Consider the following 17,704-nt stretch of genomic DNA (forward strand, 5'->3'; position numbering starts at 1 on the left):
GTCACCACATAATATTGCTATAACAATAAACTGATATATCCAATGTACATCATACAGTTATAAATATTAGTTATAAATACATTAGTTATAAATATATTAACTAGTCATAAATATCATTGTATACAATTATCACTGAGAGACTTTCAAAACGATCTTTTCCCTATGAACATTCATTGAGCGCCTGGGGAGATTGAACCTCAAGGGCAAGTGACATCACATAGGTGAAGGTACAGTAACAGAGACTACATCTGAATCCAGGCCTCTTTCCTTCCTTCTTTCCGGCCAGTTACTGCTTTTCTTTCAGGGGGCTTGGTTTCCAGGCAACTCTATGATGCTGCGTAACCCCCATATCTCCCTCCTTTGGAATTCGAATCAGTGCTATATTGAAAATTCAATTACTTGAAGAGCCTTGGATTGAGATCCCAGATAAAGCATTCCCTCTTAGTTGTTGGCAATTAGTTTGTTTATGAAACCAAGTGAAGCAGGTGTATCAGAGCAGAAATCTTCAAACGTTCAGTGCAGGATTGCTTTCCTCTGAGCCAAGTAGGAAAGTGTTAAGGAGGTGGTGCACCCTCTCCTACCGCACTGGCACTCCTGACCTGCCAGAGGCACACTCACCCAAACAGCCACAAATGATACCGAGTAGTATTTCTCACACTTAAGGAGATCCCTTCTTTTTTTTTTTTTTTTTTTTTTTTGAGACGGAGTCTCGCTCTGTCGCCCAGGCTGGAGTGCAGTGGCCGGGTCTCAGCTCACTGCAAGCTCCGCCTCCCGGGTTCACGCCATTCTCCTGCCTCAGCCTCCGGAGTAGCTGGGACTACAGGCGCCCGCCACCTCGCCCGGCTAGTTTTTTGTATTTTTAGTAGAGACGGGGTTTCACCATGTTAGCCAGGATGGTCTCGATCTCCTGACCTTGTGATCCACCCGTCTCGGCCTCCCAAAGTGCTGGGATTACAGGCTTGAGCCACCGCGCCCGGCCAGGAGATCCCTTCTAAACATTGAAAAAGATGCCCGGCGCGGTGGCTCACGCCTGTAATGCCAGCGCTTTGGGAGGCCTAGGCAGGCGGATCACTTGAGGTCAGGAGTTCGAGACCAGCCTGGCCAACATGGTGAAACCTCATCTCTACCAAAGATCCAAAAATTAGCCAGGCATGGTGGCAAGCACCTATAACCCCAGCTACTTGGGAGGCTGAGGCAGGAGAATCGCTTGAACCTAGGAGGTGGAGGTTGCAGTGAGCAGAGATCACGCTACTGCACTCCAGCCTGGGTGGCAGAGCGAGACTCAAAAATAAATAAATAAATAAATAATAAACATTAGAAAAGAAATTTTCAGGTTTTTAAGAAACCAGAGTTGAAGTCTATGAAAGTATCTTTGAAATATATTATTACTAATACCTTTTTTTTCTTCACAACTGGTAAAAAACCCCAAATTGAAACTTTGGAAAGTTTTATTCTGAGGACCCCAGTCTAAGAAATATCATCTTACAAGGGATTCTCTACATAAGCAAATTGCTGTTCTCTAGTGATCTTTGAGGATTACTTATATCTGAATCAACTCCATCTACTTGGTCCCTCCCACTGGGGCAGAATCTCACTGGAAGGGATTTAGGAATCTGTTGTTGCTGTTGTGGTTTTTACAGGGGATTCTTCATTACACTTAACTTAGAAAATTACAGCAAAACTCCATTGACTTCCCACTAGGATGTAAGTTCCCTGAGTACAGGGATATTTATATGTTTGTTCCCTGCAGTATCTGGAGGACCTTAGAACACATATACAGTAGACACTCAATAAATATCAAATAAAGGAATGAATGAATCAGTTAATTGCAGCCTTATACTTCCCTACATGTTGCTATAATGTTCTTTTTAATCTAATCATCACAACAAGCGTGGATCATTAATAGCTCCTGTGGTCTAAAGAACAATGTTCAAAGGCTTTAACTTGGCTTCTAAGATGCTTCATGATTTGGCTGCCCTTTGAGTGCATCACTCTAGCCATGCCCTCTAGTCCTGTGCTCTGCAAGCACAATTCATTGGCCCCAGCTCACCCCAGACCCATCTAATCAAAATCTGCGAGGTGGTGGTTTTTTTTTTTTTTTTTCTTTTGAGACACAGTTTTCTTATGTTGCCCAGGCTGGTTTCAAACTGCTGGGCTCAAACAATCCTCCCTCCTTGGCCTCTCAAAGTACTGGGATTGCAGGTGCACTCCACCACTCTGGGCTCTGGGGTGGTATTTTTTAAAAATTCCCAAGGTGATTCCAGAAGGTAATTAGGATCGCTAAACAGTCTAAGCAAACTACTAACTGTTCTCCAAATATCCTTGTACTTTTTGTTTATCTGGAAATCTTCTCACCTTCTTCCCTACCTCTTGAACCCCTGCTTTTTCACAAGGACTTACTCAAATGCCATCTCTCCTCTGTAGCTCTTCTTAATCATCTCCCTACCAAATACAGTTTCTCCACCCCTTAGGAAAACACATTGCTTAACAGAATATGACCAGAGCTGTGAGTGTCATATAGTGCTAAGGGGTGGAGAAATTATATATGATGCCTTTTGAAATGTGGCTTCCTCTGGGCAGGAGAGAGGACACTTTTTGCTCACCCATGTACCACTGGAAGCTAGCAAAGTGCCTAGCATGAAGAACACTAAGGCAGGACAGTATACAAATGACGATCATATAATTAGGGTAACCACACAGTCTGTTAACCAAACTGGAATACTTTTGAGAGTAATGAGGGATGCTGGTAACAACAGTGTCAGTACAAAAGTTTCTGGGACTGTGGCAGACAAACTGAAAGTATGATCACCCAAATAACAATGACCAACATTGATTAAGCTCTTACTGTTTGCCAGTCACTCACTGTCTTGTGCGTTATTTGTCATTTCTTTAATACTGGGAGAACCCGTTAGTATCTATACTGAACTGATAAGGACACTGTGGCAGACATGTGAAGGAACTTACCAACGATTATACAACTAAGGAGGTAGATGGGAGAGCTGGGACTTGAACTCAGGTCCTCTGAATCCAGAGCTCATGTTCTAGACCATTAAGGCCTATTGCCTCTCAGTGGGAGAACTCAAGCCTTGGAGTAGGACAGGATGAGATTCTGTTCCAAGCTCAACTTGAAGTAACTTTAGTTACCTCTTGGGCTCCAGTTTCTTCATCCATAAAATAATAACGATGGTGGTTTTCAGTAACCTTGGAAGATTAAATGATACAAGGCATGAGAAGGGCATGTGTACTTGTGAACTACTTGTCTTTAAGAGTAAGACATCTGCCAGTTTATCCATAAGACAGCAACTCAAGTAGCTGTGACACAAATAAAAGAGGCTAAATTCTGTAACAGAACACAGAGGTAGTTCACAGGAAGCCCCATAGTCTAATGGTTAAGACCATGAAATTTTACACAAGACCTAGGTTCAGACAGAGGCTCTGGGATTTGAATAGATATTTCTCCAAAGAAGATATGCAAATGAACAATAAACACATGAAAAGATGCTCAACATCATTACTCCTTAGGGAAATGCAAATCAAAGCTGCAGTGAAATATCACTTAACACCTACTAGGATGGTTAAAGTAAAAGAGACAGACAATAACAGATGTTGAGAAGAACATCTGGTAAAGAAACTGGAACTTTATATTTTGCTAGGAGGGTTGTAAAATGGTGCAGACACTTTGGAAACACAATTTGACAGTTCTCCAAAAAGTTAAACATAGAGTTACCATATGATGCAACAATTCCTTTCTTAGGAATAATTTTAAGAGAATTGAATACAGACAGCCACACAAAAACTTGTACACAAATGTTCATAGAAGCATTATTCATAATAGCTAAAGAATGGAAACAGCCCAAAGGTGTATGAGCTAATGTGGTATAACCACACAATTGAATAATATTCAGCAAAAAAAGCATTACTGATACATGCTATAACATGGATGAATCTTGAGAACATGCTGCTAAGTAAAAGAAGTCAAACCCAAAAAAATTGTACATTATAAGATAACAACTATATAAAATGTCCAGAATAGGCAAATCTATAAAGACAGGAAGAGATTAGTGGTTGCTTCGCACCAGAGGGAATGGGAAGATAGGGAGTGACAGCTAATGGGTACGGGGCTTCTTTTTGGGATGACAAAAATGTTCTAAAATTAGATAGCGGTGATGGTTATACAATTCTGTGACTACACTAAAACCACTGGATTGTATACTTTGAAATGGTGAATTGTACGGTATGTAAGTTATATCTCAATATAACTGTTATTTAAACATTCAAGTTATGCTGTGGACTTTGGGTGTTTGTGTTGTCTTCTGTAAAAGAGGACTCATTATGGATCCTAACTCAAGAGCAAATGAGAAGATTAAATGAGAAATTGCACATGAAACCCTTGGCACAGTAACTGTACTAAAAACTCAATAACAGTGACCATATGGGTGATTTTCCTTAAACGTGTGGTCTTTCTCTTGTCCAGCTTGAAACAGAGGGTCAGTGCTGTTTTCAGCAACCTAGGCTGGGATTCATGGTGACCTAAAATGCATGAAGATTGATCCTATTCCTAACACCTTCATATTGTATGTGCCTCAGATAGAATTAAAGCCTTATGGCTCTGATATCTGTTATTTATTTCTTAACTAATATAACTGAGACCTTGCTCAAGATGTGCTCATGAAAAATTACCCTTTTAATGGTGAAGCATTTAATGAGAAACTGGATTATCTACTGCATAAGTGCCCTTCATACAAATTAGCTTGGCCCTAGGTCCTAATCTAAATTGGGCTCCCTACTTTCCTCTAAATGGCCTAATATTTTCTTATTAATCTCTGCCCTTGTTCACCTGCTATGGTTCTGCCGTCTCTTATGAATCTTCTTTCTCGGCAGAGTTCTGTGCCCTGACAAATGTTTCTTAAGGCTGTCTTTGTATCTGACTCATAGACATTTTCTTAGAGATGACTGATGACTGGAATCTGTTCCATTTTCAAGCTGTCTCTCCATCCTTCCATGGAGTTTTAATGCTGCCAATGTATTGACTACCATCAGATTTGGGCCAGGTGAGTTTGGGTACAAGATAAAGATGGGGCTTTATAAGAAAGTTGAGTAGAAAAGAAGCAATTGATCACGGTGGTTAGGCAAACAGACTTGAAAACACAGAACACAAGCAAACCACAAACATGGGCTTTCACACGAGACAAATCTAGGTTCAGGTTCTACTCAGTAAGCTTGGACAAGTTACATGGCCTCTAACACTTTAAATGTAGAGCCTCATCTATGAAACCTGAATAATTGTACCTACCTCTACAATTACTTTCTGGACTTAACAGGTTGATGCATATAATATACTTTGTGATGAATGCTACTTGGCATTGTTATTACAATTAAAGTTTGGGGAAGTCTCCGTGGTGAAAGAGATGTTATTATGCACTGAAATAGTATCATATGTTGCAGAAGAGAGATGTTTAGCTATGATATAAGGTGTATTATGGCAAATGTCCCATTGTTCTTAGCTCTAGTCTCTGACATCTGCTCTTACAGAATGCTGAGGCCTAATTATTATACTGATTATAGTTGCTGACTAATCATCCATGTGTTATATTTGCTTTATGGAATATTACTCGAAGGCTTTAATATACAAGGAGTCAGCAGGGCTGTCGTGGGAAAAAAAGAAAAAAGTCTGGGAGTCAGGACCATAGGTCCAGGCCTGGCTGGACAGACATTCCTTCTCTCTGCCTCCCACCCCCCCAGGATTGTGTCTTCTTCTTGCTTCTTTTACTGGGTTTATAATAGTGGTGATACTCACGCTTATAATCACAGTACTTTGGGAGGCCAAGATGGTGGATTGCTTGAGTCTAGAAGTCCGAGACTAGGCAACATAGCAAAACCCCGTCTCTACAAAAAAATAGCCAAGTATGACAGTGCGTGTCTGTTGTCCCAGCTACTTGGGAGGCTGAAGTAGGAGAGTTGCCCGAGCCTGGGAGGTGGTGGCTGCTGTGAGCTGTGATCGCACCACTGTACTCCAGCCTGGGTGATGAAGTGAGACAGTTTCCAAAAAAAAAAAAAAAAAAAAAAATAGTGGTGACAGCTACCATTTGTAGAAAACTTACCATGTAAATACATGCTTCACACATACTATCTCATTGAAGTTACTGTTCATGCTAATGCTGTAAGGTAGATACTTTATTGTCATCCAACAGTTTTTTTTGTTTGTTTTTTGAAATGGAGTCTGGCTCTGTCGCCCAGGCTGGAGTGCAGTGGTGCGATCTTGGCTCACTGCAAGCTCTGCCTCCTGGGTTCACACCATTCTCCTGCCTCAGCCTCCAGAGTAGCTGGGACTACAGGCGCCCACCACCACGCCCGGCTAATGTTTGTATTTTTAGTAGAGACAGGGTTTCACCGTGTTAGCCAGGATGGTCTTTATCTCCTGACCTCATGATCCGCCCGCCTCGGCCTCCCAAAGTGCTGGGATTACAGGCGTGAGCCACTGAGCCCAGCCCATCCAACACTTTTAAAAAGGGAGGCTTAGACAGTTTAGTTGACTTTTGAGAGGGACCCATGATTGGAAACGAGGATGTCTGATTCTAAAGCTTGAACCTTCTTACACACCTAGCGTAATGCAGATACATTTGTATTTGCAGCCACCAAAAACTTAAGCTTCTAAGGGCACAGACGTTGTCTCATTCATCTGTTGCCAATGAATAGTAGCACTGATACAGAGGAGATGCTCGGTAAGGGATGAATGTATAAATGAATGAAATGAAAGTTGTATTTTGTCATTAGAAATGTACTATATGATGCTTAGTGATTGCTGTTGTGTTTTTCCATTTTAAGCATGTCTTCTGATAATTATCAATGCCACAAGATAGAAAGGCCTTAGTTTGCACATCTATAGATAGAGAGAAATAGGCTGAATTATCTCTAATGTCCTCAGCTCTGTGTTTCTGACAGAATGAGGTAAGCATGATGAAGGAGAAATCAAGAATTGAAGTTAATGATATTACAGGAGATGAATAGCAGACAGATAGGACACTCCGGGTTTTAAGAACCAACTGTACAGTGTCCAGACCTCTGACTAGTCAAAGTATGATGAGGTTAGTGATGGGTTTGAGTTCCTATGTATTCATCTTATTTGAGACTATGTTTACTTGGGCAAACTACCTAAACTCTGTGATCTTCAACTTCATCATCTGGAAAATGGAACTGGTTTGCTTGTGAAGAGTGGGGATAACGTTTATAGAACATCTGGTATGGAGCGCTTCCTCAGTTCAGAGTTAACTTTATTGTCCTCACTTCATGTAGATATGCTTGAGCTCCTGGTTGATGTGTCTTAGCAAAATATTATCTTAATAATTATTGAGAGAGCCTGTTGGAAGGGGCAGACACACAATAGCACGTAGCATGGAAGCCTATTTCCCCGCACACATGACTTACCAGAAGAGATGGCATAAAACCATTTTTTGGTAATTGTCCTCAGGTCATTACTCTGGAGTTTCACTGTAAAACTGCTTGTGGAATTGGGTGGGAAGAGGGTCTTGGACCCTGGCCAAGCTATTATTGAATGTTGGCAATGCCAGAGACTCGGTGCTAATATTATTCTAACAACAATTTCAGACATGAACTCTTAGTGGGTGAATATTATCATTTGTTGAATATCTTTTGTTTATCAAACCCTGAATTACATGCTTCACACATGTTATCTGATTTATCATAATACCCTGTTGGGGTGGTTATTTTTAACTTATTTTTCCCTACCTGAGAAAACTGAGTCTCAGAAAGGAAAAGTAATTTGTCTCAGGACTTAAATGGATGGAGTCAGAATGTGCATCTAGGGATACTACTATTCTTTTCTCCTGGGTCCAGTGATTTGACTTTCTGGGAATGTATATGAAACCAGACAGCGGATCTTGGAATTGTGGATACTCAAAGCCACTGGGGTCTACACAACTACATATTTGAATCTGCTTTTTCTCTTTTTAGGTCAGGATCGCAGTGAAGCCACTTTGATAAAGAGGTTTAAAGGTGAAGGGGTCCGGTACAAAGCCAAATTGATCGGGATTGATGAAGTTTCCGCAGCTCGGGGAGACAAGTTATGTCAGGATTCCATGATGAAACTGAAGGTGCTATGCAAACGTTTTCTTTTAAATACTTTGTGTTTAATGTGAATGAGGAAAAGAAATGATTACCATCATAATTGTAAATAACTTTATTCATTTATTGGTAAATTACTTGGCTTACTGTTGAATCACCATATTTTTTCACTGGGAAGAGATTTCAATCATTCAGCAAATGTTTATTGAGCACCTACTATGTGGAAATATTTTGGTAGGCCCAGTTTTACAATTTTTGAGTGTATCACATTTTATTCCATTTTATTTTCATTTTGCAACTCCTGAAAAAATAAAATTACAAAATTATCACATTTTTTATCCCCCACATTTTATGAATTTTGCCACCTTTTTATTTTTGAATAAATAATATGTATTTTTGCCATATGGTAAGAGATGTTAAGATAAAAGTTGATTTTATTCATTCTTATCATCTCTACTAATGTACCCCAAACACTTTAAAATAATATCCTTAAAGCAAAATGTAATTATATTTTGGGATTTGGAGATATCATGAAGAGATTTCTGATTTTAAATGTTATAAAGAAGCCTTTTCTCTGAGGAATCGAAGAAAGAAATTAGAATTTTTTTTTTTCTTTTTTTTTTTTGAGAAGGAATCTCGCTCTGTCACCTAGGCTGGAGTGCAGTGGTGCAATCTCAGGTCACTGCAACCTCCGCCCCCCGGGTTCAAGTGATTCTCCTGCCTCAACCTCCTGAGTAGCTGGGATTACAGGCGTACACTACTAGGCCTGGCTAATTTTTGTGTTTTTAGTAGAGATGGGATTTCACCGTGTTGGTCAGGCTGGTCTCGAACTCCTGACCTCGTGATCCATCTACCTCGGCCTCCCAAAGTGCTGGGATTACAGACGTGAGCCACTGCGCCCAGCCAGAAATTAGAAATTTTTTAAATATACAAAATAAATTATTAAATTTTATTAAACAGCCTTAAGAGTATACAAAAATAACAGTTTTCTCAGATTCTGATGTCCATATATTGTTTCTTTTAAAAAAGTTATAAAACATTGAAAAAATAAATGATTTAGCAAGAAGTCTACAAATATCATATGTATTTCAAACATATATAATTTATTTTTCTGATTACAGAGTTCACTTATGTGCATTATGAAATATTTTGAAAATACAGAAAAATATAAGGAAGAAAACTGAAATAATCCACAATCCCACAAAGCCAATCAGTGTCAACATTTTTGTGTATAATTTGCAAGTTCTTTTTGTGGTTTTTCATATATAATATATGAATTATACACATATATGTAATAAAATTGGAATTATAATTTATACAGTTTCCTGTCCTAGGACTTTTTCTCCTTCATCTAATAATATATATGAGCATATATACATATATATATCTTCAAATAGCCCATGAAGATATAACTTTGTCAATGAAATATTTTCAAATGTAAAAGGAAGAAAAGAAAAAAAAGCTTGTTAGGTGTGTAAAAGTATTAAAACCTGTAAAATGCATAAATGTAAAATGTGATAAAATCTGCATCACCTTTACTTTCATAGATGCTGAGTAAATCACAGTTATTATTTTTGTTTATGCTATACAAATTTTTTAGTAGGTTAGCATACATATCAGATGCTAAGTTTCCCTATAGTGTGGCTCTAAGAATCATGAGTTTTTAAACTCTTAATTTTCTACACTGGATATTCATTTACATATCTTCTTTTTATTTGTTAAGCTGTTATATAAACAAACTTTATTTTAATAGTTATGTATTTACTATAAAGTATACTAGAAAAAGGCATAAAAGACATCAAAACAATGATTTTGCAATCACCTTGGAATAAGTTAATGCATCTTTTTTTTTTCAATAATTAAGCAATTTTATACAATTTTACGGTAGTCCGATGATGAGTTTTCTTCTCCCAGGTTCAGAGCTGAGTGATTAATAGACAAGAGTTGGACAGGAAGAATTCCAAACTCCATCTTTCTGCCTGATAAATCCTGGCCTGGAGGATGTGACTTAGATACACAGTCACAGTGAGCATCCTTGAATGAGATGAGCTATTCCACTTGGTTTGCAGGGGTGTTGGACAACTGCAGATCCCCCTGTTCTCCCACCCCCTGCCCTTGCCCAGAGTAGGACCCGTGACTCGTGCATAAGATCAGATGAGAATGCAATCTGTCTATCCTCAGCAAATTACAAAGAGAGCCCCAGAAGAGATTGATTTTTGTATGTTTAGCCGCTGCTTCAAACTCTCCAATCAGATAGAGCCACACCTTCCATCCCAAGGGTCCCCTAGTCAAAGATGAGGATAAGGGCCAAGATCTTGATTATTGCTGAAGTCCCTCCTCAGTGAATATGAAGTCTGGCAAATGGAGATTTACTCTAACAAATCTTAATTAAAAGGCATGAAGAAAATGCAGAGATCTTGTTCTCATCCAGAGCCACAAGTCTGCTGAGGAGGAGAAAGGATCTCATGCTCCCAGCATCTGGGAGATGACCATTCACCAGGTTCAGTCACAGAGCACATCATTGGCCAGCCGCCTTCTTGGAAACCTGAGGCCTAAGTGGGTGTGAGTCAGGAGTTGGCCTCTGCTCCCTGAACATTCTCACTCAGGATTAACATTGGCCTAAGCTAGCTGGACTAGGCCTAGCAATGGCTGCCAACCGTGTGTGTGTGTGTGTGTGTCCTGCCGTGAAGTGCTCCATCTGTCACCTCTCATAACCATGAGGTCCCCAAAGCCCTGAGAGTTTGTCCTACTATAACATACTCCTGTCAGCTGTGCTGAACTTTTTGAGGGGTCCTTGATTTCCAGACAATTGTGTTTCATTATTTGCAGGTTGCTGAGAAGAATGTTGACATTTCAGCTCCCAGTGGTTTTTCTTTAGGAAACACAGAAACATAAATGATCAATTCTCTATTTGGCCATCTGCCCAGGAAAGTCAGAGAGATGTACAAAATGCCTCTTACCCTTGCAAAAAGGCCCACTTACTCACGTTAGGCCATATGAGAAATAAAAATTCTGTTGCCTTTGCTAGACTCTCTGAAGCTGGTGCATGTTCTTGCATTAGAGAGTTTTCTCTTGGATTGTAGGGGATTGAGAGGGGATTCATATAATGAACATGAGTGACCCATTGCCTGTCTACCAACAGAGCATCATGATCATCATCATCATTATCATTTGTTGACATCGTAATATTTTAATTTACAATCCACAAAGTGTTTTCACATATATTATATCTTTTGATCATATGAGATACGTATTAGCTTCCCTGTTTTGTGAAGAAGAAATCTGAGGGTCAGAGAAGTTAAAGTATTTGCCTCACAGCCTTCATTTAATCTATGATAAAATGAATTCTAACCCAGATACCAAGAGAGCCTGTGTTTGACAAGACACAGTTTTGCCCTTAATTGTATTCTGTTTTGTATTTGCATTTAATTTATTGTAGTTCCCAAAATAGGTCTTAAGCTCCTACCAGTAAGCTACTACCCAGTAGTCACATCACACATCATTGACTTCTAAACTAGTCAGCTTTCAGAAACAAAATGGTGGCAATTAAAGTTAAGGAAAAGGATGAGGTCTCCAAAGACAATGCCTAGAGAGCTAGGTGCAGAACATTAGGTATGTCAGTCAGAGTCCTGAAAGAACCAAAATCTACCCCGGAAAGATCAGATGACGGTACTTTAATGAAGGAGCAACTTCCAATGGGTGGGTAGATTTAAGGTAGCAAATGAGGGGTGGTGAGGTACTCAGAATCTAGCAACAGTGGGAAGCTATTGCCACTCCTAGGAAGATATATATTTACTGGAGCACAGGAAGAGCAGAATTGATAAGAAAGTCTGCCTTTCTCACCACACAAAATACAGCTACTACCAGAGATGCAAATGAAGGATGATAAGGGAATGGGGAGCAATGCCCTGACCTCTCTCTCCTTCCACCCGCTGATCTCCTGCCTGTGCCTTGCATTAGTGGAACACAACTGGAGCCATGGAGAAGGAAGCTCAGGAAATCAGAGGATGCAGTTCTAGTCTGTAGGAATCAGTCTCTGGGCAAAAACGGGACGGAGAAAGATACTTGTACTCCCCTTTTTAACTGGGAAAAAAATGAAACTTAGAATGAATTTTTTCCCTTTGGTTCATATACCTGGTAACTACCTAGAACTGAGAATGGAGAATGGACACTACGCTTATTACATGGGGCTTTCTGGAATAGCATTCTAAGGTTTTCAGAATTCATGCCTGAAGCCTGCTGCATTTACACATATGCTTTACATGTTCCCTGGAGAGCACAGTCATAACGTTGGGTGCATGTACCGTGCTGTGCGAATGTTCTCAGAGCCCTGTCATGTACATCATACATCTGATTCTCACAGCAACGCCTGGGCTGGACAGGGCAGCCTGTGACTCTTGCTTGTCATGCCTGACCTTTTCTCTATATGTAACTTCCTCCATTGAGATGCTGCCTACTTATGACTCCCTTGAGGATGCCTGTGTCAATCATTTCACACAGTGCCTAGCACGTGGTATTGCTTAATCATATCATATTAGCTCTCGAAAGAATAACTGTTATTTACTGAGCCCTCCCTGCACACTGTGCCAAGTGTAGTAGATGCATAGTTTGCTTAAGTGTCCCCACACTCTTATGAGGTGAGAAATGTGAACATTATTCTCATTTTTGGGTTCCTCTTCACCATTAAGTTTGGAAGCTGTTGGTTCTACCTAGCTATTTTCATAAACTTTTGGACATATCTGTAGCATGCATCATTGCATGGTCATTTTTTAAAAACCTGTTTCTCAAAAAGGGGCTCTTAGAGAAGAGAGGACTGTAGTAGAAGGATTCCTACCTTGAGAATCAGAAAGATCGCTGTTTGACTTTCAGTTCTATGACTTATTAGTCTCTTTAGGTTCTAGGAGGTCATTTGATCCCCTGGCCTTATGTTTCCTCATCTGTAAAATGAGGGAGGTAATTCTTACTTCCCAGGATTGTGATATTGACTAAATTATATGATAGGTAAAAGAACCTCTAGCATAGGCATCCAAGAAAATGTTTGACTCTCTGGTTTCCAGATTTCCAGTGGTGACTTACTAGGTCAAGTGGCTAATATCAGGCACAGAGTCCATAACAGGACCTATATCCACATCTTTTGACTCCCTAACCAGAGCTGTCTCCTGAGCTTCTGTTAGTTCTGCGCAGTGGCCATGAATAGTCTTGTGGGGAGATGAGCCCGTCAGTGTCCTGAAGGTACTGTCTTGCAGCAGGCCCACTCTAGACTGAGTGCAGTTTTTCGGAGCTTGACCCAGAGTCCTGTCTCACAAGAAAAACATGCTTGCTAAGATGGGACTTTTCTTTCCCCAAAGATAGCACCTTATGGATTGTCCTTCTCTTTTTCATTTGTCATGTAAAGTCACCATCAGCAGCCCCAAGTGGAAATGCTCCTGGAACATGTATGTTGGCTTTTTCCATCCTTCTTTACCTACAGCCGTGTTCTACCAGGGGAATTCTTTGGTAGCTACTTGATACCAACAAGCAAAGGGGGCCTTAGTATCTAATCAGTACTACTATGTGCCAGGAATTATTGCTTTTTGATATTCCAGGAAATCTGTGAGCTAGGAGCTGTTAGGACTGTTTTGGAGATAGAGACATTGAAACTTCTCTTCCTGACCAAAGGTGTAGCCCTTTCCCCAACCTGTCCTGTGCTCTTCTCACCTAAAGGAAGAAGGAATAAAGCCAGAAGGAGACAGTCTCCTCCCCTTTGACAGTCCTTCCAGTACTTTCCTTTAGGAGGTACATCTTAGTCTATTTGTGCTGCTCTAACAAAATGCCTGAGACTGGGTAATTTATAAAAAACAAATTTATTTTCTCACAGTTCTGATGCTGGGAAGTCTATGATAAAGGGCCAGCAGGTTGGGCGTCCAGTGAGGACCCTGATCTCTCTGTTCCCAAGATGGTGCCTCTTACTGCATCCTCCAAAGGGGATGCATGCTGTATCCTCAAAACAGAAGGGCAGAAAGGGGAATGAACCCATTCTCTGAAGCCTTTTTATAAGAACCCTAATCCCCTCTATGAGTGTTCTACCCTTACCACTTAATCATCTCCCAGTACTATCACACTGGCAATTAAGATTCAACACATGCATTTGAGGGAACACATTCAGCCCAGCAAGGGGCTAATTGTTTTTCTGATTTGTATGTATCCTGGATATCTGAGATTGAAGGTTGGGGTGTGAAGGGATAGTAACATGTATTATTTTAGTCCAAATCCATCTGAGAACACAGATTTAAAAGGCAAGTGAGGGAAAGTCACTTTCCTTCTCTTTGAGTTCCTGCTTTACACTAGGCTGCATTCTCAGCCCTAGGCACAAACCAAATAAAGAAAGTTCCATGCGCTGTTGAGCTTTTGTTCTATTAGGCAAAGGCAGACAATCAACGAATGAATTTGTGAAATGTCAGATGGTGGTAACTTCCAGGAGGAAAGTGAAGCAGGGAAAACAAAGGAGATGCAATCTGGCATAAAGGGTATGCTCTGTTGGCTAAGAGGGTCAGAGAAGGTGGCATTAAACAGAAATTAGGAGTTACCCCTGGGATTCCAAAGACGTACTTTGGCCATTTCTGCATGTTCCTTAAAAGCATCCCACAGTAAATTCATGGGAAAACAAGGAGCACATTGAGCAATCTAGAAACCACTGAATGTGGGGAGGGATTGAAGAGACAGAGAACTCTGCTTTGTATGTGAGTTAAGGGTTACTCTAACCTTTTTAGAGAGCAGTTGCTGGAGGAGCAGTCTTATGTCAATATGGAGCAGCTCTGAAGAGCTGAAAGAGGAAGATTGGAAGGGGGTTGTAGGGAGAGAGACTTAAACTACCTAGAAATAAGACACATGTAAAGGATAATCACTGGTCCCAGCACCAAGTGTTAGGAGAGCTAAGTTGTAGTCTCAGCTCTTTGACCAATTCCCTGTGCCGTCTCAGGATGGTCTACTACCTTTCAATTCATCATTTTTCTCATCTGTCTTTTGAGAAACTTGGATCTATTAGTTTTAAGGTTTTCTGTGCTGCTATACATTCTGCATGTCTGTGAGTCTGCAAGATGTGCTTGAGAATGAATGGGTGATGTATGAAAGAGGGAATTTCCTCCTAGTAGCTGTCTATAAACAGGAACTGGAACACAAACTGTAATGGACATTCATGTATTTTCTAGAAGAAATTCATTTTTATTACATTTCTTCAGTATACCAGGCATTGTGCTAGGTACTTTACGTAAATGTTTATTTAATTCTGTCAACCATGCAAAAAAATGATGTATTTACACTTAAGAAAGTAAAGCTAACAGGTTAATTTGTCCAAGATTATACAGAACCAGGAGTATGACTTAGATATTCTTATTCCACAGAATGTTTCCAATACCCAAGGTGAAGATAATCAAACATCCTCAAAAGAATGTGCCTTCCTCATACCTCTGGTCATATCTACTGCTCTCTAACACCAACCATTCCCCAAAACTGATGCTGAGAATAGCACATAGTAGTTTTATCTCCTGGAAATATGAAATCAATATTATTTTAGACCTTTCTTCTTCTAAAAACTCAGAACCATAACTGCTGAGAGTTGGGCTTAATCTTGCCCTCTTTAGAGGCTGGCAGTAAGCTGGAAGCCTCAAGGCCCCTAATACATGGTCAGAAACAGCCCCTGAGAGTGTAGATCCCTTGAAAGGTCTTTATCCCCTGAGTTGTACCCTAGTATGGAGCCCATGCTTTCCTGCAACTGGCCAACACAGAATCTAATTTGAAAAGCAAGTGTCTTTATTTTTAACTTGAATCATATCAACTTTGAGTAACTCTGGATAGCACATATTCACTTAGCAATTATTTGCTAAGCACCTCCTGCCCTCCGGGGACCGTCCTAAGCATGAGAGATAAAGCGGTGAACAAAGTAACACCCCAACATTTTGTGAAGCTTACCTTCTTACTGATTCATAGACATATCTTTGGCTTATAAAACGTTTGAGACAGTAAGGAAACAGGATTTTTTTGGTTTTTTTTTTTTGTTTTTTTTGATGAATGGAATGTGAGAATGAGAGGAACAAGGGTAATGGTAAACATAAAATGTCTTTGGATAAAAATTGCAATCAATAGGCATTTAACTATGGTGATCACATTTTTCCAGCAAAATGGACAGTCTAGCATTTGTTTTTATTTTCTTTCTATTATCTAAAATTGATTCATATGAAAACTTTTTCCAGAATTATAAAAAATAAAATTATATGTAGGAATATACTTAGTGGCTCACCTTTATTTAAAAGGTTAAAACCATATCTAATATAAAACCCACAAAAGACATTAATATGAAAACCATATTGTGTCTGTCTTGGGACCCCCAATTCTGAGCTGAGCATCTAGACACCATTCTATAAAGTTTGATTAGTTAAGTGAGTGAACATTCAAACATTTCTCTATACAATGTGTTAGAAGCACTAGGACGAGCATGACCCTAAAACACCAAGAAGATGTGAGCGCATTGAGTAGAGAAATGTGGAAGTGCGAAAGAAAAGCAGTGTGTATGATTGGTGGCATTGGTTGATGGTATCTGACGTGCCTTTGGGACCAGAGAGAATTTTCAAATGAAAACACTAAAGTAAAAACCATGTTCTTCCTGTCAACAGGGCGTTGTTGCTGGCGCTCGTTCCAAAGGAGAACACAAACAGAAAATCTTTTTAACCATCTCCTTTGGAGGAATCAAAATCTTTGATGAGAAGACAGGGGTAAGTAAAGCAATCACATGGCTTTGTGAAATTGAATCCATTGACACATGTGCCCTTAAAAGCCTCTACTCTCTGGGAAGAAATCTAAAACAAGCATACAAACACATAAAGCAACTGACAAACTTGATCAACTCTGATCATCCATCAAAGCAGGTCTGTATGCTGACTTGGCCACTGTGTGACTGCACTGTGTTTCTTATAGTGTAATGGTGATAAAAGTGTCCCACTATCCTGGTAATTTGATGGGAGATTGATGAGCTTTGAAGATCAATGTGTAATGTGACAGTTTAAGTTAAATTTCTTTGTGTGTTGGCAACTTTAATGACATGCGTCCTAGAGGGAGATACGTGTACATCTTTTGACTCGGTCAAAGCATCCAGACTCTCTTGAGTTTAACCTGGAGCATCTTGCAATTGCTGTAATCAAAAAGAATAAATGGAGTTCTCAATCTTAAAAAAAGAAATCTATCACTGCACGACCAGGAAATTTAAGGGCTGATATATTTGTTGAACCCACCAAAGAAGTGGTTTGTGTTTTCATCAACCTTACAGCTGCAATTAACTCCCAGATTCATCCCCAGAGCTCTCCTGACACTGTCAGTCCTGTTCATTGGTGGTAAGAGGAAAATAGAAAAACCTTCTATGATCCGTTTTCCAAGAGAACAAGAGTCAAATAGATGTCTTTTTCCTTATATTTATTCAGTGTTTTACAGCTTATAAAACACCTCCATGTATATCACCTACCATGAACTTCACAAAGGTAATTTATCAAGCACTTCATAAATAATACTTAACCATCTGAGTTACATGACCTTGGTCATTTTGCATTATTATTTTCTCTTCCTTGTTCTGACTAGTGTGAAGATAACATAAGGG

General features: G+C 39.8%; 1 protein-coding gene across 27 annotated transcripts in view; it reads left to right on the top strand.

Moving 5' to 3' along the window:
• Positions 1–17,704, top strand: part of DAB1 (DAB adaptor protein 1) — a 429,613-nt gene that overhangs the window by 272,030 nt on the left and 139,879 nt on the right. For all 27 annotated transcript variants that reach the window (XM_028833300.2, XM_077955628.1, XM_077955718.1 and 24 more), the window contains exons 3-4: positions 7,972–8,111; positions 16,731–16,829. In XM_028833300.2, coding sequence (XP_028689133.1) covers positions 7,972–8,111; positions 16,731–16,829 — 239 coding nt within the window. The remainder of the gene's footprint in view (positions 1–7,971; positions 8,112–16,730; positions 16,830–17,704) is intronic.

Source organism: Macaca mulatta, chromosome 1, assembly GCF_049350105.2.
Source record: "Macaca mulatta isolate MMU2019108-1 chromosome 1, T2T-MMU8v2.0, whole genome shotgun sequence".
In the NCBI taxonomy this organism is placed as follows: Eukaryota; Metazoa; Chordata; class Mammalia; order Primates; family Cercopithecidae; genus Macaca; species Macaca mulatta.